The following is a 22,843-nucleotide window of genomic DNA, read 5'->3' as shown; positions in this document are numbered from 1 at the left end:
TTTTGAGAGAATATATTTAATATTTACATTACCCCCCATATATTTGTTATTTCAATATATATATATATATATGTGTGTGTGTGTGTGTATGTGTGTGTATGTATGTATGTATGTTATCTCAAAAAAATATAATAGTTTTATATATTTGCTTATTATCATTCATATATATAATAATGATTTACACATGTTAAAGATATTATAAATATATTTAAAAATAATATTATAATGGAAATTATTTATATAATATTGGAATGAATTTCAAAATTAAAAACAACTAATTAAATTTAATAAGTTTGACGATTTGACATCTATTTTTACAATAATGGCTTAGAAATATTTGGACCAACATATATATATATACATATACTTACTTTTACTTTTAAATATTTTCTTGGTAAGTAAACACTCTTCTATTATATCATATCAAAACTATGGGATGGTTGACTCTTTTTGTCATGGATAGCCACATTGGAAATTGGACCAACAATAGAATCTAAGCATCTTGGTCCAAAATAGTAGCATAAAGTCTAGACCATTACATGGTATACATAATAACATAATATGATAGGACTCCTTAAGTAGCATAGTTTGTTAATTTCTAAAATAAAATACATGCCTAATAATGTTGAGTAGTGAAAACTTTAAAAATAGAGATATCATTGATCACAAATGTTCATCAAAATGAGGTGGAGATATCTATAGCCTCAGGGTCTATTAGATTGGCCTCTCTGGCAAATTTTTCTTACTTTAGCCTTCCTTCTATGTGGGAGAGGCAGAGATCTATTTTAACCAAGCAGTGAGTGATGTTGGCCAAATCCTGATGAATTCCATCTAGTTGGTAGGATCTATGTGGGAGAGGCAGAGATCCATTTTAACCAAGCAATGAGTGATGTTGGCCAAATCCTAATGAATTCCATCTAGTTGGTAGGTAATCTCAATGATAGTGTCATTCCTCTCTAGGAGGACTTTACCAAATAGGAATTTAATTTGACAATATAAATCTACAATATGGAGGTATTGGTTTTTCCTTCTTGAGGTATGCCAAGGGTCTAAAATCCAATTTGCAACTGCATTGAACACTTCAGTATCTAAGTGCTCATCTCTTCCACTTGTGATAAGTGCCTCTACATCATGAATTTCTTCTTGAATAGTTGGTGGGGTATGCACTTTGTATAATAGAGCAAAAGATCTTTAGTGGTAACATGAGACTCACTATGCATGCCTTCCTTGTCGGGGTTGCATGCTTTGCCTTAGCATGTTAGGGGGAGCTTAATGAATGAGGAAGTAGGGGTGAGGGATATCCTCAACCACCAAAATTTGATCACAGGAAACCACCCAACTACAAGGCATAACAATATTGAGGAGCCAAATATTTGTCTCCCCTTGAAAAATCCCACCCCTAGTGTGTAACAAAGAGTGTGACTTAGAACCAAAGTAAAGAGAGGCTCCAAAGAGGGCTCACAACTACATGAAGTTGATTCTTTGAGAGGAAGAACAACCAACCCTATAACTCTAGTGCCTTAAACCGAGCTAGAAAAGAAAGAAAACCCATAAAAATGAAAATACCAAATTAATGAAAAGAATACCTAATACAACTCTAACGTGACATGAAGCTACAAAGTAGTTTTTGCGAGTATAACACATTTTCAAGCCATTACTCCATTAAATTTTGCATCCAAATTTATAAATCTTTTGTAGAAAAAAAGATTTTGATTACATTTCAAAGAAGTGAAGCCAAAAATACCTAAACTTTGTCCAAAAAAATACCCGAAATCTTACTTCTTAGCTACTCCCATTAAAAAATGGAAATTGTCCGATATCAAAAAAAAATTCATGAAACAACATGTGCAAAAAAATGACCCTCTATGAAACACCATCAATAAAAAAAATTAAGCCAACTATAAAACTATACTAAAGCCAGCTATAAAACTATACTAAAGCCAATAGATTGGCTTTTTTACTATTTAACAAAGCTTCCATTGACTTTTGTACTATTTAACAAAGCTTATGTAATTGCCGTGAACGCTCCATGTTTAATAGATTGGCTTTTGTACTATTCAACAAGCTTCCATTGACTTGTGTACTACCTAACAAAGCTTATGTAATTGCAGTGAAGGCTCCATGTTTACTTGGAGTGAAGACAAGGTGACATAGTTCTATTATATTCTAAGCCCTTACTCTTCCACCTATTTCTATGACATAGTTCTATTACATTCTACTTGACATTATGTACGAAAGATCTCATCTATTCGCATATTAAATTATAAATATTTTTAATTATCACTGCATATAAAATATCATATTTTACTATTGAAATATAACTATTTTTAAATATTTAAATTGAAACGTGGCAAGCATGAAAATCAAATTGCCCAAACTATAATACATCTTCGATCGACAGTTTCACAACTCTGCACATTGCATACTTTATATTTGGTGGTTTGAATCCTTCCAGATTGGTGGTTTGTATCCTGCAGTCATGGAAGATAACAAATGAAAGTAAAGGTATCTAGGGTTTACGCTGTTGCACCAGCCATCCCCACTGCTAAGCATAGTATGTTCCTATCCGCCATCGATATAAGTAACCGAAGCTGTAATAACCTGGGAATGCTTCTTTTCTCTAAAACAACAGTCGTTACAGCCGACAAGGATTTTCCTACAATCGTGGAGAAACTAAAGACAAGCCTGTCGTTAGTTCTGGTGGATTTCTATCCATTTGCAGGTCGGCTGGACACGAAGGGAGGAGAATGGGGTCGGCCCCAAATTGATTGCAACGATGACGGAGTGGAGTTCGTTGAAGCAACCATGGACATGCCATTTGAGGATGTGGAAATAGATGATTTTCAGCACCAAAACTTCTTCAAGGAACTTGTCCAGACCCGCCATGGAAACCACGACGATTCGCTTCTCTCAATACAGGTATGAAAAATTCACTCGCTTTTCATTTTCGTATGGATGATGTTTCAAAAGTAACGATGGGTATTGCAGGTCACTGCATTTCAGGGAGGCGGATTTTGCATCGGAGCCAATTTCATCACGTCATTGCGGATGGGAATTCCTTTTGGTATTTCATGAACGGTTGGGCAGAGTGTAGCAGAGGACTTCCTATTTCCAAGAGACCTCACCACATGATCAGAACAGTATTTCAGCGCGCAGGACAATAAGAATGGCGAAATACCCAAATTTCATGTGAGAGCTGAAAAGGTTGTCACCGATTTGATTAAAGAGGCGCAAATTTTCAGGTTTGTTCGAGATAATTCATTGCCCATAAAATATTCAGAAATCAATACAAGTATGAGTGATGGTTCAGTGGAACACACTAACAACAGTATTATCCAGAAATCTATCGAAGAAGAAATAGATATGGAAAGCTCAGCTTTTCATTTCAGCGAAAAAATAATTGAAGCTTTGAAGGAACGATCGGGCGCATCAACTTCACTTGTAGCAGTTGCAGCGCAGTTTTGGAGATCCGTAATGAAAGCTCTAGAAGTCCCTGAGAACAACCCCGTTTATTTTCTATTGCCCATTGATGTCAGAGGCCGGGTAAAACCGCCATTACCTCCAACATATTTTGGGAACTGCATATCCATAGGTATTGCCGGGACTACGGCGAAGCAGTTATTGGAGGAGGATATCGTCTTTGCTGCGGCTCTCATCCAAGAAGTCATCTATTCATGTGCCTCAGAGCTGCACCTCAATAATTTTGTAGATTACGTAGAATCGCAGCTTCGCCGCTGCAACAAAGACCCAACTCTTGGAAATGTATTAAGCGGTTACATTGCAATGGTAGGGATGTCTCCGAAATTTCCTGTTTACGAGATAGACCACGGATGGGGAACGCCACTGAGTGTGCAGGCTCCGTCCCCAGTAATTGGACCTATGGTGTTGTTTCCCGGAAGAGACGGGGGAAAGAGTATCTCCGTGTCCACGAAACTCCCTCGCCATCAGATGGCAACTCTGAAACAGATACTCATGGTCATCCCCGATTGATTGATGATGCTTCGTTTTTTTATGTAGTGTGCATCCCTTCGTTATGTAGCGTGGAGTTCAAATATATATTTGGACGTTATATGTTAATAAAATTGTTTTGTATGTTGTAGCATACCGTCGATTTACTATGTTCTTACTTGCACCAATTTGCTCTGTTCTGTTATGCTCTGTTTTGGTTTTCATTTTGGTATTTTGTGCTGTTGTATCTCCTCCGCATCCTTCTTCAAATTGGTATCAGAGCTTTGAGATTCAGGGAGAGGTACTTTGAAAGTGATAGAGTTATTGCCTCAAACAACAGTTTTTACTTAGTTGCAGATTTTTAGTTTGATGAAGAAAAATTATGATTCCTGATTTACCAAAGTGAGAAGAATAATCCATTATCATGAACTATGGGGATTTGTCATAGATAGATATCCAATGCCTCCTAACCAAGCAGGACACAAAAACCAATAAAGAAACATTCTTATAGGATGACGATTGGAAGGGACTATACATTGGATCATTTTGTGGACCTGATGCACAGAAATTACGGCACAGTTGGCACTGCGTCCAAAGGTGTATGTCCCGATGGATTCCACTCTCCATCCTGTATGACCTCCTTATTTTTATCCATATCTCCACTAGATAATACAACTTCCTCTGCAATAGATATATCTATGCTCCCATCTCAAGCCTCTTTTTTCTTAAACTCACATTTGTTCTTAAAGTCACATTTGCTTCCGCACATCAGCGTTTGTCGAGCATGCAGAGAAATCGAAACACCCCGTATATATTGAAGAATCCAAATTCATTGCTAGGGTTGATCATTTCCATCACAGGAAATTTAGGGAAACTATTGAAATTGGAAGGCATGCCCCTAACCTTAATAGGGATGATGGTCATGACCCTTTCTCATTTTTTTCTCCTTTCTTCCTCCAGTTCTTCCTTATTTTCTTTTATCTTCTTCTAGTTTTATCCCCTATTATCCTTATTAATTTCTTCAACTTCATATGTCTAATATGATTAGTATATTTTAGAGCATCATTTTTTTTATTTTTTTGATACAACTAAAATACATTTTGGGCTTAATAATACAACTTAACTATTAATATATTTTTTTTAGTTAACCTTTAGAGTTATCATTGCTTTTCGTGTACACTACTATCCTCCTATTTAAGGGAAACAAGCTATCCTCTAATAAATAATAGTCATATTAAATGGATAATATTAATACATATATTCTTATTAAAGAAATTGATAATATTAATAAATTATCATTAAAATATAGTGAAATAAAATATTTTGATAATATTTATAAATTATTATTAAAATATAATGAAATAAAATATTTTAATTTTGAATTATTCCTAACAGCGAGTTTTCAACGAATATATTCTATTTAATAAGTCAACCACTAACAAATAATATCATATAAATTAATTATTTTTATATAATATTATACAAATTGATATCATTAAATTATTATTTTATAATATTGAAATTAAATAATTAATTATTACATAACAACTAGTTTCTAACTAAATATTGAATAATTAAACAAATATCTCCTTACCACTTTTTCTTAAATAATATTTTACCTTCCTCAGTAATGAATTTACCAACAACTAATTTTTAACAACTAACTCTCGGCAATGACGCATCCATGTTGTTTATTCCTTCAGATCGATTGATTTCTCACCTTGTCGTGAGGAAGAACCACATTGGTTGGTTCGAAACGTCGACCAAATCCTAGCGATGTGATTTATCTGAAACACATATATCTACATTATGGATCACAAAATTCTTAGATCTAACAATAATATACTTCTTAGTGATATGATTGTATAACATATATTCCTTAAACTCCTCACTGTATCCAATAAAAAGTACACTTCTCACTTATATCATCCATCTTCCTTCTCACCTCTTTAAGTAAATGTGCATAAGTTACTCATCAAAAAATCCTCAAATGGGATATGCTGCAACTCTTCCCACTCTAGGCTTCCGAAGGAACGTGGTCCTTAACACTCATGGTCGGACTCCTGTTTAGGATATAATCTAAAAAAATAACTATTACTCCCCAATATTCATTTTGTAGATGTTTCTCCTTATCATACTCCAAGTGATGTTAATAATGGTTCAATTCTTCCTTTTAGCTACTCCATTCTATTGTGGAGTAAAATGAGTAGTAAACTCTTTTGATTCCATGATCTTCACAAAACTCCATAAAGTCATTTTTCATATATATTTGTTACTCTCTTTTTCAGCCATGACTAGAAATACTTCAAATACAACAAAAGATTTATACTTCTACTTCAAAAGGTAAACCCAACTCTTCCGACAATAATCATCTATAAAATAATAATAATAATAATAATAATAATAATAATAATAGTATTACTAGTCAATGACAATGTTTACAATGGTCCACATTTATTTGTGTGCACAATCTCCAATGGAAATTTTTCTCTATATGAAACTCTAGAAACAAATTTCTCTTTAGGATGCTTTTCTCATATGCAACTTTCACATGAGCTTGTCGGTTGTTGAATACTAGGCATTCCTTTCACCATTTGTTTCTTCTACAGCTAGACCACCAAACTTTAAATGGACAAACCTTAAATGTCATAGCCAAGATTAATCTAAACTCTTAATTTTATAAGCATTCAAAGAGTTAGATAATTCATTTCTCATTGTAAGTGGAAACATCCTATTCTTTTTCATCTCTATGCTTACTATCAACTACTTACTCAGATACTTATCAATGATTGTACATACCTCATTTTTTAAGAACATTTTGTAATGCTTCTCTACCAACTACCCAATGATCAAAAAATTTCATTTTAACCTAGGTACATAATACACATCATTTATTGTTCTTCTTTCACCATTCTTGGTATACACTACAATCACTTCGTTACCTTTAACACACATCTTATTATCATTACCTAACATTACCTAAAACTAAACATCGGTGTCTAGTCCAGCAAACAATTCTTTGTTTTAGTCTAGTGTTATTACTGCATCAACTGTCCAAAAACCAAATATCATTTGAACTTTCCTCGGTCATGTTACATGTCAGAAACATATGTTTTTTATTAGATTTAGAACCCTTTGTGATGTGTGCATAACCCTTACCAACATCTACCTACTTCTTCGAGAACTTGTTAGTAAAATGACCATATCATTTGCAATGAAAACATTGTTCCTTACATTTATCATACCTATGATTTCCTTGTTTCTAAGTTTTCTTGTTACTCCCCTGAAATTAGAAGGTTTCTTTTGATATTTGTCTTCTTGCTATGAATCAACTCTAGCATCTCTTTGATTATGAATTTTTCCTCCTTTTATATTGTTTCTAGACCTTCCGCCCCCTCTATTTCTAGTAACTTGTAGTTGAGTCGTGAAGGCATTCTCTTGTGGATTATTATCATATATGGTCATCTTGGATTCATGTGAAATCAAAAAACTAGTTAGTTCATCAATTTGCATTTTACCAATGTCTTTAAAATCTTATATGAGTAGAAATACAACTTTAAATAATAATAAGTTCATACAAAATGTGCATATGTGCATACAAAATGGCTTTGAGTATCATGTTTTATGTGCATACAAAATTTTTCTTGTAGAAACGATTGTTAATCATCACAATGGAGTACAAGAAACGTGCCATATGTTTCTTAGGCTACCTCTTGTTGTTTGTAGTAGGAAATTTGTTTCCTTAGAAGAAAGGTTTTCAGGAAAATATCAAGGGATGTCCTGCAAAGTTCATTTGAGAATACTTTTGTTCAACATTATCATAAGAGATATTTTTTCCTTAAACATCTATCTTTGATAGAAACAACAAGATCTTGGACATTTGATAGCAACCGTAAACAAGATCCATGGAAGCCTAGAGATGTTCATGCTATTGTTCGAGTTTGGCCATGATTTTATTCTATTCCTTGTGAATTCCTCTTGTACAAGCCATTTCATGACCTTCCTACAGAAATTGGCCTTTCAACTGAAATTATTATTGAAAATTGGAGGAATTTCCAATATTGAGCATGGAATGTTGATTGAAATCCATCAATTCTCAACAATATTGAAGATGAAGAAGATGGTGATTTCGCTAATTAGGAAATTAATCTTGAAGATGATTTTCAAGAATGGTAGCTTTTCTCTCACTTGGTTCCACCAAATGATGTGAATGTTTCTGATCTTCATGCCCTTGGCTGAAGGGACTTTGATATATCCTTTGACTGGAAAAGTACAACTATTTATGATGATGTTGTAGAAGAAGCTATTAATTTTATAAGAAATGGACAATCAAGGGGTGATATTGTTGATCTTTCAAATAGAACATTTGCATCTCTATATTCATTGGCAGAAAAACAATGAGTTGCTTTTGAAATGGTTTTAAGGTGCTTTGTTGAATATGGGAGTCATGAAGCTCTTATTATGATTGTTCATGGAACTACAGGAACTAGGAAGTCTTTCCGTATCCATTGTATTTTTGAATCTCTTTCTAATTTGTCAAGTAATGGAATAAGTCCTTTGATTCTTCCTACCCCAACAGGAATAACTCCTTTTAATATACATGCAAAAACAATACACTCGTTTCTAAAAATTCCAATTAAAGATATGAACCACTATAGAGGAAATCACTAGCAGTATTCCAAGAATAAATGAGGCATATTAGATATATATTGATTGATGAGATGACATTTCTAGGATCAAGGTTATTCATGCAAATAGATGCTCGATTATGGGAAGCATTTCCAGAGAAAAAGAATTGTACTTTTGGTGGTAGATCCATCATCCTTGTGGATAACCTTGGCCAGCTACCTCCTATGAGAGATATTCCTTTGTACGAAGGTAATACAGCTGGGAAAGTCTTGTGGAAAAAATTCAACAATGTCATCACTCTTGACACAATATTTTTCCAACAAGGGAATAATGACAAACAATATTGTTTTTGTAGAGTCCTCAATAACATAAGAAATGCAAAACCTTTTCTTGAAGATTATGAGTTTCTTATTTCATGAGATGATATGAGGTTGCATCCTCAAGAAAGGGATCTATTTAATTCAGTAGTTCACATGTTTCCAATAAATATTTTGGTCTCCTTCCATAACAGGCATATGTTAAAATCATTAAATTATCCAATTGCACGATGTATTGTTTGTAACAACCTCGATTTAAAATATAAAAATAACTACATCAAATTATATGAGTAATAATCAACACATAACTATTCCACTAATTAGCATAGAATTCTTTAGAAATAGGAGCAAAGGAAACTTACCTGTAACGACGATATTCCTTACTTGTAATTTCAAAGTTGAATGCTATTTCATTTCCACTAACTGCAACAAAGTTTTGGAGACGACTCTCCACCCAACTGTAGGCTCAACTGCACACAATTTTTCTACAGTTGGCCACCCCCAAGCCCTCAATCAACGTACTACTGCCAGTGAATCCTTTATTTCACAACACTTTTACCCCAGCGAATGGGGAAAGGAATCATGAATCTCATCTTCCTCTTTGGTCTATTAAATAGCGCAAACAAAGGAAAGGGGACCGCATGCACACATTCCATGTGTCAACATGCAATTTTTATTTCTTTATTTTATGTTTTACTTAATTTAATTCTTTCTTATTTTATTCATTTTAACTTTTTGATAACTTTACTTATTTTTACTATTTTTGTAGTTCTCTTAGTTTAACTCTTTCTTATTTTATTTTACTTTTTGTTAAGTTACTTATTTATAGTTTACTTTTATATATATTTATATAGAACTCTAGTATTGTTATTTATTATTTTATTCATTTATTATTATTATATTTTCTTCATTATTTATTATTTATTTACTATTATTATCTTTTCTTTATTTTTTATCATTTATTTTCTTATATTTTAGTATTATATTATATTATTTTTTATTTTTTATTTTTTATTATTATTAGGGGATATTACATACTGCCCCTCTTTAAGGAACTTTGCCCCGAAGTTAAGTTGAATCATTTAACATTTTATTTATTTAGTTATTTATTACTTCATGTTTTCCCTACACCCTCTATTGAACTAGTATAAGCAACAGGCATCGAAAGTATCCACATCACCCGGGAATCGTAAGGAATCTTTGCCCTTTTCCCACTTTCAGAACCAAGCATAAGCCTCATCGGTCTGTATCCTAGCCTAAGGCTGGCCCTAAGGCTCTCGCCCAACTCATACCTCATCTGCCCCAAGGCAGACATCCTGTCCCAGTACTCAATGACTTCGGGCATCTTGCAAGGCTGGCCCACTCCCTCCATGCCTACTAAAGCACACAGCCCCAGGCATCGAAGTCCTTACACCCCCACCAGACTTCGGCTTCTTAATCCATTATCAGGCACCTAGCCTACAATATCAGGCATTTGGCCTCCTCAAGATGGTCCCATACCCCCTCAAGGGTTATCCATCAAGAGCTATACAAGACAAAGGAACCATTGGAATATGTAGTGTTGATTGAGTATGTCCCTAGCCCATATGGTGTTACATATTGTCCCTCACAGGTATGGGCTCACATGAGATCATCAAATAAACCAGCCCTCTCGGCCCATTTGTGGAGTTCCTATCAATCACCACACCTCAACATGCAACCAATGCATTAGTTATAATCATAGTACCAAATAAAATAATCCATATGCTCACTCTTGCATGTCATACTGATATCATTATTATCAAAACATTCTAAATAGTAAAGAACTACATGCTCTTGCATGTCGTAAAATATACATGTGATTGCCACATGCTTCACATCATAAAATACCCTCATAAGTTATAACATCAACATATTTGTATTAAAGATATATCATGACATCACATAATAAATTAACCACATGTCAATGTACATCATATCATAACATCATGATCCATATGCATATCATATCCATCATGAGCATTCAACATCATTATCATAACAAAGAAATAAATAAGCACCACATATACATCATTAGCCTCTCATCATAACTATATACATTTACCACATACCATCATATCATGAAACATCATTAATATGAGAATCATCTCAATACTTATCAAATATAGAACAAAAATACACTATAAACATTCTTATCATGAATTAATTTCATTTACTTATCCAAACAATGAATGCTAACTATGGATTAAGATTATTCAACATTCCTCTAGGATCTATGTTATCTCATGAGTACTATTAGTGTTATGTTTTCATCAAGGTACCAATTACTTTTCAATAACCATTTCTTGTTCTTTCTATTACGAAGTTAACTATTTACATAGGGGGTATAGTCATCATTGTTAAATTTCAAGGGGTGACATCCTTAGAAAAATGTTGACCAATTAAACTTTTGATATGCCCAAATGACTATGAGAATTCAATTGTATATATTTTCAATCATACAGATTGCATCTATATCATTATATAAATGATACTCCCAACCGTAAGTGAAACCCAAAATCACAAAAATATACACTCTTGCAAGGTCAAACTCTTACATCAATTCTATTAAAAAATAAAATGTTAGTAACTAAGATACAATATAGGCACATGATCACATTATTGATATCAACCAATAAATAACTAAAGTGAGCATTATCGAAATAATAAACAAATTTTATTTTAGATGACTTATTGTGGATGATCATTGTCGTGGCGGAAAAAGTCGTTTGTGCGGACACAACTGACCTCCCTAGGAGTCTAAACTCTCTAGCGACAAACAAGACAAAATGGAGCGATCTTTCTCTAAGTACACCTTTTAAAACATGAAAACTACAAGTGTTTAGGCTTACCTTATTCCGAAACGCTGTTGTTGTAGTCCGTCCTTGCCGATCCGGATGAGCTCCTCCTTCACATCAATTCCTGCAACCACAAACAATCAAACAATTACCAAGCACTTGCATCTCATATAATAAAACATATATTCAACATGCAGACCAAGGAACACATGAAATAACTCATTAACACAAGCTATTGAGAAAAATGAACCAGTTTGTATTAATAACGAAACAAAGAAACTCTTACAACCTGGCCTTGGTGTTGTGCAAGTTCCTCCCAGGGTCCATCAAGGGTTTTCCTCTACTTTGACAAAGCTCACCCACTTCCAAGTAGAATCAAGCAAAGACAATCTCTCCTCACAAGGTTCTAAATGGGAGTCCTAATTCCTGCAGCATTTACCCAAAGAAAATGTATAGCTTCAACCTACCCTCCCTCTGGCTCAATGCCTTTATTTATAGTGCTGTAAAGAGGTTATTCAGGTCCACCATCAATGGGATAATCCCCCTCTTTGGGTGGGATAGCTCCCTTATTGATGGGATAAGTTCCTCCTTAATAGGGATACATGAACCAACTGGAGGCGCATCCATTTCATCAAACCGACCTCTAGAAAGTTCTAGAAGTAACCACAAGTAACTTTTTTAAGATGAAACTTGCGCATTTTGCCTTTTACAGAAGGACGCACCTGTCCCTTAACATACAAAGCGTCCAAGGACACAGCCTTTGTGAACATTGTGAGCGTCCCCGCAGGTAAGGCTTGAGAGAACCTGCGTCCCCAGAGATAAACACATTTTTTACAAGACTTTCTCTCTTCTTTGAGTTTGAGATGGATAGCAGAGGCATAAGACTTGCCTAAGAGGGTAGCATGACTGTTGATTGAGCCATACTAACTGTAAATAGTCATGGTGACATTTTTTAGTGTAACAGATTGCCCCATAAAGTGCGAAGCCTGGAATAGATTAGGGTTTTGTAATTCTAGGAAGGGTGAAGCGCTTTATCATTTCAAGGATTGTCTTGTGGATGACCTGGTTGGAACCTGCAATTTTCAACACAAAATACATGTATAAGATTATATCATCACTGAGGTAGGCATTCCCATACTCAGATTCAAAACTTTAACTAATGGACTAACTACTCTGATACAAGAATGATCTTGCAGTACATCATTTTTATAGACTTTTGTAGACACAGTATGGATGCAGCCATCTGTTTATGATTAGTCTACATAGATAATGAATACAAAACTCCTCGCAGCCTGGATGGTAGAAACTAGATCCAGGGTCTTCACTTCTACTTCCCGAATTGGTACGATTCTAGCCATGTGATTAAATGATTTGATGTCGAACATGTTAGAAACCACTTGATTACCAGTCGATGATGTAAACTGTTAACAAGCGTGAGAGAGACCACCAGTAATGTCAATGGTTCTCAAAGTACCAAGCACAACCCGTGAAATGTGAATAGATGTTTTGATGTCGAACACTTCACGGAATCCTTTGATCGAAAGTCAATGATGTAAACTGACGTCAAAGGCGAGAAACCTGCCATTAATGCATGCAGACTTCAAGGTACTGTCGATTCCTAAGTCATCTTTCTAGATAATGTGTCGATTTCAATAGAAAGCGACCCGTTGCAGGCAAGCCCGCAACACGAAATCATTGTTCAAGTTGAAGAAATGTTGCTGTAAGGACTGACTTAGGGATGGTCAAATGGATGACAAGTATTTTGCAGATGAAAGTTTTGCTTGCAGACCTCTTGAACACATAACGACACGACAGATGGCTTGGTGACGAATAACTCAAAGTTAATCCCCGGAACCCGGTTAAAGACTTTCAAAGTGGTTTGATCAACTGTGAGGTAAAAGATTTCCCAACCTAGGTGAATGAAACAGTGTCGTGTTCAAGAGTGGTAATAAAGTTTCTTTTGAGACAAAAGGTAACAAATAGGTTCATTCTTCTCTCTTTTCCCCCACCATTTCTGGCAAGTACCTCTTTATTTTTAACAAGCTTGAGGAGGATAACATATGCTTGATTATAAGCTCATCCTTCGGACGAGTCCAACCTAGTTTAAATTCGAACCCTAGGAAGGAGTGGTTCGTTCCTGTTTGTAATTGAACAGGTCCTCTACTGTAAAAGTTTAACGAGCCCAGTATAGGAGAAACTCGGCGTTTTTCAATTTTAGAGAGTCTGAAAAAACTAAAGGAGACTCCACGTTGAACTTTTTCGTACATTTGTGTCCCTCAAGCCCGAAAAAGTATAAAATAATACCTGGGGGAACCGCTTGATCTTGTGACCAAGGAGTACTTTCATAATAGTGTCGTTGACCTGAAAAGTAAAAAGTGATCAAGGACACGTGTTTTATTTCCTTATCGAGTTTGAAACGACAAAAACCCGGCAATCTTTTCCTAATTTTGCGGTCAGAAAAAAGCTAAAAGGGGACCGTCTTTTAATTCCGTTTTAACGAGTGTAAAAGAAACGCTCGGCGATCTTTTCATGTTTTAGGAGTCAGAAAAGGGCTTAAAAGATGACTCTGATATTTTTGTTTGTGAAAAATGACAATTTCCCTCGAAATCCCTTTGTCCTGCACAAAAGCAACACATTACTCATACCTGTTTAAAATAGGCAAAAATACATCGAAAAACATCTTTTCATGGTAAAAAATGAACTAATTCATCCAAAAAACCTATAAAAAGACCTTTTACCATGTCATTTTTACCGTTTGACTGTTGAGGTTGAAAAAGGAGCTTTTGACAAGAAACTTCCCGTGGTCGCTGCGGAAAATCCGACCATCGGAATCGAACGCCGTCTTATCCAGGTATTTTACACATCCTACTCTGCATTTCTATCCATTTAGAATTAATTTTTAGGTCTTAGTTTCATTTTTTGGGGGGGTTTTGGTTTTGGAATGCGCCTCTCGGCGGACGCGGGTGCCCTTCGGGTGACCCGCGTCCCCCGACTTTTTCCTATACAGGAAAATGGTCGGAAGACGAAGTCCGCCTTCAGGCCAGCCACGTCCGGGCGCCCTGTGTTGTAAAGGTGGGGTGCGTCTTCCGTGAAACGCGCATTTCAAAACCCCAACCCCTCAAATAACTATCTAAAATTCCCAAATCAATTTCTAATGACTATTTCTGGTGTGCAGGGCATTAACCATGTTAGATTGGAGAGAAAGAGAGCATGTAGAGGATGATGAAGCTGCAATAAATCATCAACCTTCCCTGGATGCCCTAAGAGCATGCGGGTTATACAAATACTGGACCATACCGGGCATGAGGGGCCAGGTAAGATTCTTGGAATGGCTGGTTGAGCGATGGAACGTTCAAGAACAATGCTTTTATATAGGAGGGCACCAGCTCGAGATAGAGCCCTCGGATGTATACTTTCTCACTGGCTTGCTGAACAGAGGCGAGCAACTCAGTCTTGCGGGGACTAGGCCGGGTGGCCAATCCCTTGATAGTCTCCGCGACGAGTGGTGCACACCTGGGGCTCACCATTCGAAAGGCATAGAGATAAAACACATCACTCTGCGTGAACTCAAAGTCATAGCGTTCACGGTTACCAGAATTTGTGGCGCGGCCGCTTTACACATTGCTTCCGGATCCCAAATGCGGATGGCAATTGACTGTTACCAAGGCACCATTTTCAACTGGTGTGAAGCTGTGTCGGCTCATATGAAGAGCCAACTGACCAAGGCAAAGAACGGACGACTAAAGACTTTTGGATATGGGCCTCTAGTCGTGAGCTTTGCCTTGGAGAGAGTTCCAATGCTGATCCCTCAGCAACTCACTGTTGATATCTTGGGTCCTCAGGAGCCAAAGCTGATACGATGGGTTGCGGTGATGGCCCGGCATCCTGACGAGGGCACGGCGGTGGTTCGATTCTCAGATAGTTACTTTCACTGGTTAGAGGACCAGGTTTTTTCGATACAGGACTTTCCGTATGCCGGAGTGGATTTTAGAGGTGATCCGGACATGGTTCTTCCACAGGGAGAACAATGGGATGACAGAGGTACTTTATTTTTCACAAGTTTTCTAATTATGTATTTTTTTATTTTTCATATATATCGTCTCAAAACTAACAGAAAAATTTTCAAAATGCAGATGTTGGTCCACAGCGTCCAGCCAACCTCCGGCCTTTTGATAGACTACATCCAGCTGCACCGGTACCGGCCCCACAGGACGCGGCTGCAGAAGTACTAGCTGAGTTGGAGCATGATCTAGAGCGTCTCACGGCAGATATACCTGAGACTACTATGGACGACATTCCTACCAGGCTTCAGCGCTTCGTAGTCGCGGTCCCTGGACCGTTTAGGAGATTTTTGCGTAAGGTAGCCCGCGCAGTGGTGTCATACAGAGAGCACCACCAGTGATTGACTAGTCACTTTTGTAGTCACATGTGACATTTTGACTTTTTGTACTTATCATTTTTGCCGATCATAAGGTGTTTTTCAACCTATGATCGAAGACGATGTATATATTTTTTGACACACTCCTATCTATATATATATCACTATTACCGGCTTATCTTGTTTAACATATGTGATGAAATGTTTTTAAATTTACTTGCATGATTATTTTAAATGTCTGTCCAACATTCGAGAAGCAATTGCATCTGCTAATGTATTTAAAGACCTTGGAATATGCTGATATTCAATGTAATCAAATTCACGTTCCAAGAGACGCACTCTCAAAAACAACCTTAATAACACAGGATTTCTAATGGCATAAACTCTATTAAGCTGTAATACAACAAGTTCAGAATCTAACCTCACTATCAAACGTCGAATTCCAAATGAAATAGATTCGGATAATAATTCAACCACTGCACTGTATTCTGCAATGTTGTTCGTTGTTTGACCGAGGCTTACCCCATGCATAGAAACTAACTCGTCAGAGGGCGAATAGATAACCCAAGCTGCGGAAGAGATATTCCGTGTACTACGACAAGCACCATCAGCAAATCCAATGTATGTTTGGAGAGGCGTCGACATCTGCAATATCAAGAGTAAAACCAAGATAAGCCAGAATAACGACGAAAAACACACTCTCTAAGCTAAGCACACTGACTAAACTAACAAACACGCTAGCTAGAAAGAAAATCTAACCTATCTAAAGATTTCTCCATACCCACCATTTAAGCATAATACCTCTTTAGGTAAAGTCCATTTCTGGGTTTACCCAAAGAGTCCCCATCAAAATCAACAGCTCATAAGCCCCTTTTGCTAGCTTTCGCTTTACAATGTAGGGTCCATGCCACATAGGAACGAATTTTCCAGCACCTAGCTTATCGTTAGCTTGATCATATAATAGCACTAGGTCTCCTTCCGAAAAACTTCGAGGGGTTACATTTCTATCATACTGAGCTTTCATTCGTTTCGCGTGAGTCTCGATTGCCAATGTAGCGTCACGTCGAGTCTCATCTAATTTAGCCAAGTACAATAAACGTTTCTCCTCTTCGGAAGTAGCTGGAAGTAATTCGACAGCCATTTGAAGTGATGGGATTTCGCATTCAATGGGTAACACAGCTTCCAAGCCATAAACTAGCTGGAAAGGAGTGAACCCTGTTGAATTTTTCACTGAGGTTCAGTATGCCCATAGCGCTGAAAATAACATGTTGTGCCAATTCGACCGATGAACACCAATGGTTCGTCGGATCATGATAACCAGAACTTTGTTGATAGACTCAACCAAACCGTTGGCTTGCGGATAATAAGGAGTAGAGCTATCGTGGCGCAAACCAAGCTGGCTTGTAAGCTCAGTCATCATGATGTTTCGAAAATGGCTCCCATGGTCAGTAATGATTGCTTGTGGGACACCAAACCTAGTTATGATATGATTGAATACGAAAACTGCAGCTGTTTTGCCGCTTGCGTCGAATGTAGGCATCGCCTCGGCCCACTTAGTAAAATAATCAACCGCAAGGATGATATACGCATGCCCCCCGGCCGAGTGAGGGTTACAAGTAATAAAGTCGATACCCCATTTGGCGAATGGACCAGCGGCAATTATAGGGTGGAGAGGAGCAGGTGGAGCGCGCATCTTGCGATCAAACACTTGACAGTTGTGGCATTTCCTGACGGCAATGATACAATCCTTAAACATAGACGGCCAGAAATAGCCAGCGCGCAACACCTTCTGAGCTGTGGCATACCCAGACATATGACCGCCACATGCTCCAGAGTGACAATCATTCAAAACCTTCTCAGCCTCTTCGTGAGTTAAACAACGTCGAAAAACTAAGTCTGCCCCCGGCGATAAAGTGTATCTCCAATAATTTTGTATGGCTGGGATTGAAACCGAATTTTTCGACGTTCCGCTTTGGAAGCTTCAGGCCGAAAGGTTTGGGTTTGGAGATAGATGATTATATCCCCGTACCACGGATCTACAGTACTGATAAGAAACAAAGATTCGTCCGCAATGGACTCTTCTGCCACAGTCTCTGTGTCAGCACTCGGGAAATCACACATCAATTCCGCAAAAACTAAGGATTTCTTAGACTTGGACTTCTCGAACTCCAAGTCGAACTCTTGCAGGATAACGATCCATTTAGAGTACTTGCCCCCTAGCAGTTGTTTTGTCAAAATATAAATCATAGGGTTGCAATCCGAAATAACTGTAGTTTTACGGAGAAGAATGTAGTGATGAAAACGCTAGACAGCTTGAACGGCTGCCAGGGCCAATTTCTCCACATGCGAATATTTAAGCTCAGTGGGATTCAAGGTCCTACTAAGATAATATATCACATGCTCCGTTCCGAATTCATCTTCTTGAACTAACACCATTCCAATGGTGGAATGCGAAGCTGCGAGGTATAAGAAGTAGTCCTGGTTGTAGTTGGGAGGATGCAATAACGGTGCATGGGTCAACGCGTGTTTAAGTGCATCAAAAGATTGTTGGGCAATCTCGTCCCAAAAGAATTGTGCGTTCTGTTTCAACAACCGTGTAAAACCTTTAGTGACCTCGGCGTAGTTTGGGATGAATCGGCGTAAAAAGTTCGCTTTCCCTTGCAAACTTTGGAGTTGGCGCAAACTCGAAGGAGGAGGCAATTTGATGATAGCCTCGACTTTCGAGGGATCGACGCGAATGCCGGCTTTTGAAACAACAAATCCCAGCAATCGACCTGTTTCTATACAGAAAACACACTTGTGGGGATTCAACCGAATTCGATAATGCCTACACCTCATAAAGATTGCTCGTAGGTGGACAAGGTGATCAGCTCGATGTAAAGAATGAGCAGGCAAATCATCGAGATACGGTTGCACAATGTGCTTGATGTCATGAAATGCATAAGACATCGCCCGTTGAAAAGTAGCCCCGGCATTCTTAAGCCCAAAAGGTAATTTGCAATAAGCAAATGTCCCCCATGGACAAATGAATGCCGTTTTTGGTTGGTCGGCAGGTAGAATATTGATTTGATTATAGCCCGAAAAACCATCCATGAAGGAAAACATTTCACTTCCGGCACAATCATCAATAATTTGATCGATATAAAGCGTAGGATAGTTGTCTTTTGGACAAGCTCGATTTATATCCCTATAGTCGATACAGATTCTTATTGTTCCTTGTTTCTTGTTGACCGGAACAATATTCGATACCCAATCCGTTAACGGGATCGGATAAATGAAACCTGCTTTCAACAGCTTTTCGACTTCTGCTTTAATCGCAGCCGCTTTTCGAGGGTGAATTTGACGCAACCGTTGCCGGACGGGTTTAGCATCCGGGTAGGTCTTTATTTCATGAACAACAATGGCAGGATCGATTCCCGGCATTTCCTCGTAAGACCAGGCAAACACATCGCGGAATTCTTGGAATAGGGCCTTGTAAGTTTGGATTTCATCTTCTGTACAAGCGGCACCTATATGAATGTTTTCCTCGATTCCGGGCTTCACTGAAATATCAATGGGAATAGTACGAGAAATATTCCCTAAATTCAACTCTGAATCAGAATGTTTCGTTGGATCCTGAGCGTCTTTGACATATTCAGCGGTAAAGATAGATGAAAAATCATTTTCAAATGCATCATCCTTAGGTAAAAACGAAGATCTGTGATGGAGATCCTCCCATGGTAGATCGTCTACACTTAGGATTTCGCGAAGTTGTTCGTCAGATGACACGACTTCGGGAAACGCTATCCGTTCTAAGGGTGAGGTGAAAAGTGATTCTTCACTGACCACATTCATTTGGTCGATTTCGGTTGAATGCGAGTCGGTAAAAGACATGACAGCTTCATAAGCAATTTCATATGGACTCAAAGGCATAGCATCACCGAATGAGTCTATCTCAGAGTCAGATGGGACAATCCAAGGATCGTCATAAATAATGTTTTCTGATGTAATCATATGAATTGTCGCAAATGAAGGGTCTACGTTGAGTGGAGGGAGAGGAAAAGTTCCCAGTAAACCGGAATCCTTAACTAAACCTACACCAACGTCCCTATAAGGGATTGTCGTCTTACCGACATGCTGGATACTCTCTGAAGAGGCTGGGTCGGATGAAAAGTATGTCAGCTGATCAATAGTCACGATCTTACCGTTATGTGGAAACTTAATTATTCTGAAGACCGATGAAACGACCGCTGTCATAGCATATGACCAACTTCGACCCAAAAGAAGGTTGTAGTCTAGAGGGGCATCAACCACTTCCACATCCAGACTAACGGTTTTACCTTCTACCCCTATAGGCAATTCTTGTAGAATACCAAACGGACGGAACCCACGGCCATCAAAGGCCTTAAGGATGGTGGGGGATTGGTTCAACGAAGGAGAACCAAGGATCTCCAACATTGAATCGACATAATACACGTAGAAGCTCCCTCATCAATCACAGTCCGATGAATAGGCCTGTTTTTGACTATCACTGGAATTTGGAAAGCCATTTGATGGGGGAGACGCGGTGTACTATTTTCTAGATCGAAGATCATTAGATTCGGATCCTGAACATCAACAGCTCCGATAGCCGACAAAAGCAATTTTCGTTGTGCTGGGCATGATTGCAGCACTTCTAACGCCGACATTGCTGAGGGTGAAACAGCTAAGTCCTCAACAATGTTGTAATTCTGGGCTGCTCTCGCATGTGGATTGAAAGCAGACCTTCGAAGTACACCCTTGGCGGGCGGCTTAATCACTAAGTCTGGGTTAGGTTTTTCGATCTGTAGTGGATCGGAACCAGGAGCTGAGGTTGATGGGTTAGAGTGAGAAGATTCTGCTTCCTTACCATCAACAGGATTCTTACTACCATAATCTTGCGATCGAGTCGCAATCCTCACATGAGACATCATCAAAATGGGTTCTTCACTGGCATTCGAAGAAGAACCTATCATCTTATTCTCCTGCTCCGGAAATGGATTTTTTAACACAGCAGGAGTGGGAGAACCTTTGACTATTTTCACAACCTCGGCCCGATGAGGGCAATCTCTCGTAAAATGATCCTCTTCACAAATAAGACAAGGATATCGAGGTTTGCGCTTTTCGTCATTAGTTTCCGACTTTTCTGTTTTCTCCTTCGGAGCCTTGTCTGCTTTAGCCTTCTTCTTTCCTTTCTTCTTTCCACCGTTTTTTGATTTGGCCGTAGATGACTCTACAGCGTGAATATCGGCGGTAAGTTCAGGAGGAGAAGACTCTCCTGTCGGAGAATCAGGCAAAGTGATAATTGGAGTATTTGAAGCCTTGGAAGACTTCTTCTTGCTCTTCGTAGTCACGATACCAATCATACCATCAGCGGCATGAGATCCCGAAGGAGTAGCAGCGATTTGATTCGATTTGGGAAGATCCGGAATCTTCTCGTGTAACGTACCCGACTGAGTGTAAACTAAGTCAAGGTATTGTGCCTGAGCAATGACTTGCTCCTCAGTAACTACTCCGGCCTTAGCTACATCTTCAGTAATCTTCGGTAATAATGATTTGACAAACCATTCAGCTAAGATTTGGTCCGGGATAAAAACTTTCACTAACCTCCTACGACGTCTCCACTCATGAATGTGATCAGAAATATACGTGGACGTCGATTGTTTTAGTGAAGTTAATAACTCCGTGCCGTTATCGTATCTGACCGGCAACTGAAAGTGAGTTAAGAACGAGGTAGCTAACTGGCTAAAGTTGTAAAAAGAGGCCCGTGGTAACTCAATGTACCACTTGGCCGCGAGACCAATGAGTGTACGCTGAAAAAGACGTAAGCGGATGGAATCATCTGAGATAGAATTCGAAGCACACCAGAGGTGGTAAGTCATCACGTGATTGGACGGATCCTCTCCAGACTTACCTTCGAACTTGGGTATATCACTGGGCAACTTGTTTGGCATTGGCGGCCAGAACGGAAGATATTGAATTGGATCGTTCGTTAGGCGCGTCAAGTCTGGTAAATCCAAAGTTGCGATAAACGGTAACTGCCGGTTAGGATCTCTAAAACTCTGGGTCACAATACCAGCCCCAGGAGGAGGATATCCAGGATAACTAGGAACAGGAGTCGCATTTGGGATATTATATCCTCCTGGAAAACCAGGATTAACCGGACCGTACTGGGGTTGTTGAGGTTGTTGATAAGTGTACCCAGGATACGGTTGATACTGGTAAACCGGTTGTTGGACAGCTTGCCCATGTTGGTACTGTCCCTGGTACGGAGGTTGAACAAATTGAGGTTGAGTAGTAACAACCGTACTTATACCAGGCTGACCTACAGGCATCTGGACCGTGGTTTGAATCGTAGATCCAGACAACGGTAAAGATGTCTGAGGTGTGGTAACAGGGACAGTAGAAACTGGAGCCGTCGATACTCCAGAAGTAAGTATGGTAGATGTAGCGGTAGTTGCAGCAGCCATTTGAGATGGAGTACTAGGTGCAATTGGCGGCTGAGTAACTACCAAAGTTACAGAAGTTTGAACATTTGGCTGGACAGGTTGCGGTTGCTGGGTTGGACCAGAAACTACGGGTTGTCCAGCTTGAGGAACCATCTGTATACTTGGCTGCAACACCTGTTGACCCTGTGATGGATCCCATACTAACATTCCAGGGTATTGACCCGTAACAGGTTGAGGATACTGAGATCCATAACCAGATTGAGGGTAGGATTGATAATTGTAAGGTGCAGTTCCCATACTTGGAACATA

The 22,843-nt window shown here is 38.3% G+C and overlaps 1 protein-coding gene and 1 pseudogene across 1 annotated transcript; one reads left to right on the top strand and one right to left on the bottom strand.

Moving 5' to 3' along the window:
• The first annotated feature begins 2,493 nt into the window (after positions 1-2,493).
• On the top strand, positions 2,494-3,990 carry LOC149138695 (acetyl transferase 1-like). Its single transcript, XM_089450464.1, has 3 exons — positions 2,494-2,919; positions 2,989-3,064; positions 3,281-3,990. The coding sequence occupies exons 1-3, from the start codon at positions 2,494-2,496 to the stop codon at positions 3,988-3,990; spliced, it is 1,212 nt and encodes a 403-aa protein (XP_089306590.1).
• A 6,018-nt stretch (positions 3,991-10,008) lies between these two features.
• Positions 10,009-22,843, bottom strand: part of LOC149138694 (OBERON-like protein pseudogene) — a 65,114-nt pseudogene continuing 52,279 nt past the window's right edge.

Source organism: Pinus tabuliformis, chromosome X (genome assembly GCF_031772625.1).
Source record: "Pinus tabuliformis cultivar Carrire ecotype Pingquan chromosome X, CPIR1, whole genome shotgun sequence".
Lineage (NCBI taxonomy): Eukaryota > Viridiplantae > Streptophyta > Pinopsida > Pinales > Pinaceae > Pinus > Pinus tabuliformis.
This window is presented reverse-complemented; position numbering and strand designations above follow the sequence as displayed.

What these genes read in the sequence shown, in the direction of transcription:
- LOC149138695 (XM_089450464.1), top strand. Translation starts at nt 2,494, where the DNA reads ATGAAAGTAAAGGTATCTAGGGTTTACGCTGTTGCACCAGCCATCCCC. An exon ending in ATTCGCTTCTCTCAATACAG is followed by an intron (nt 2,920 to 2,988) that starts GTATGAAAAATT and finishes TGGGTATTGCAG; the next exon opens with GTCACTGCATTTCAGGGAGG. An exon ending in GCGGATGGGAATTCCTTTTG is followed by an intron (nt 3,065 to 3,280) that starts GTATTTCATGAA and finishes TAAAATATTCAG; the next exon opens with AAATCAATACAAGTATGAGT.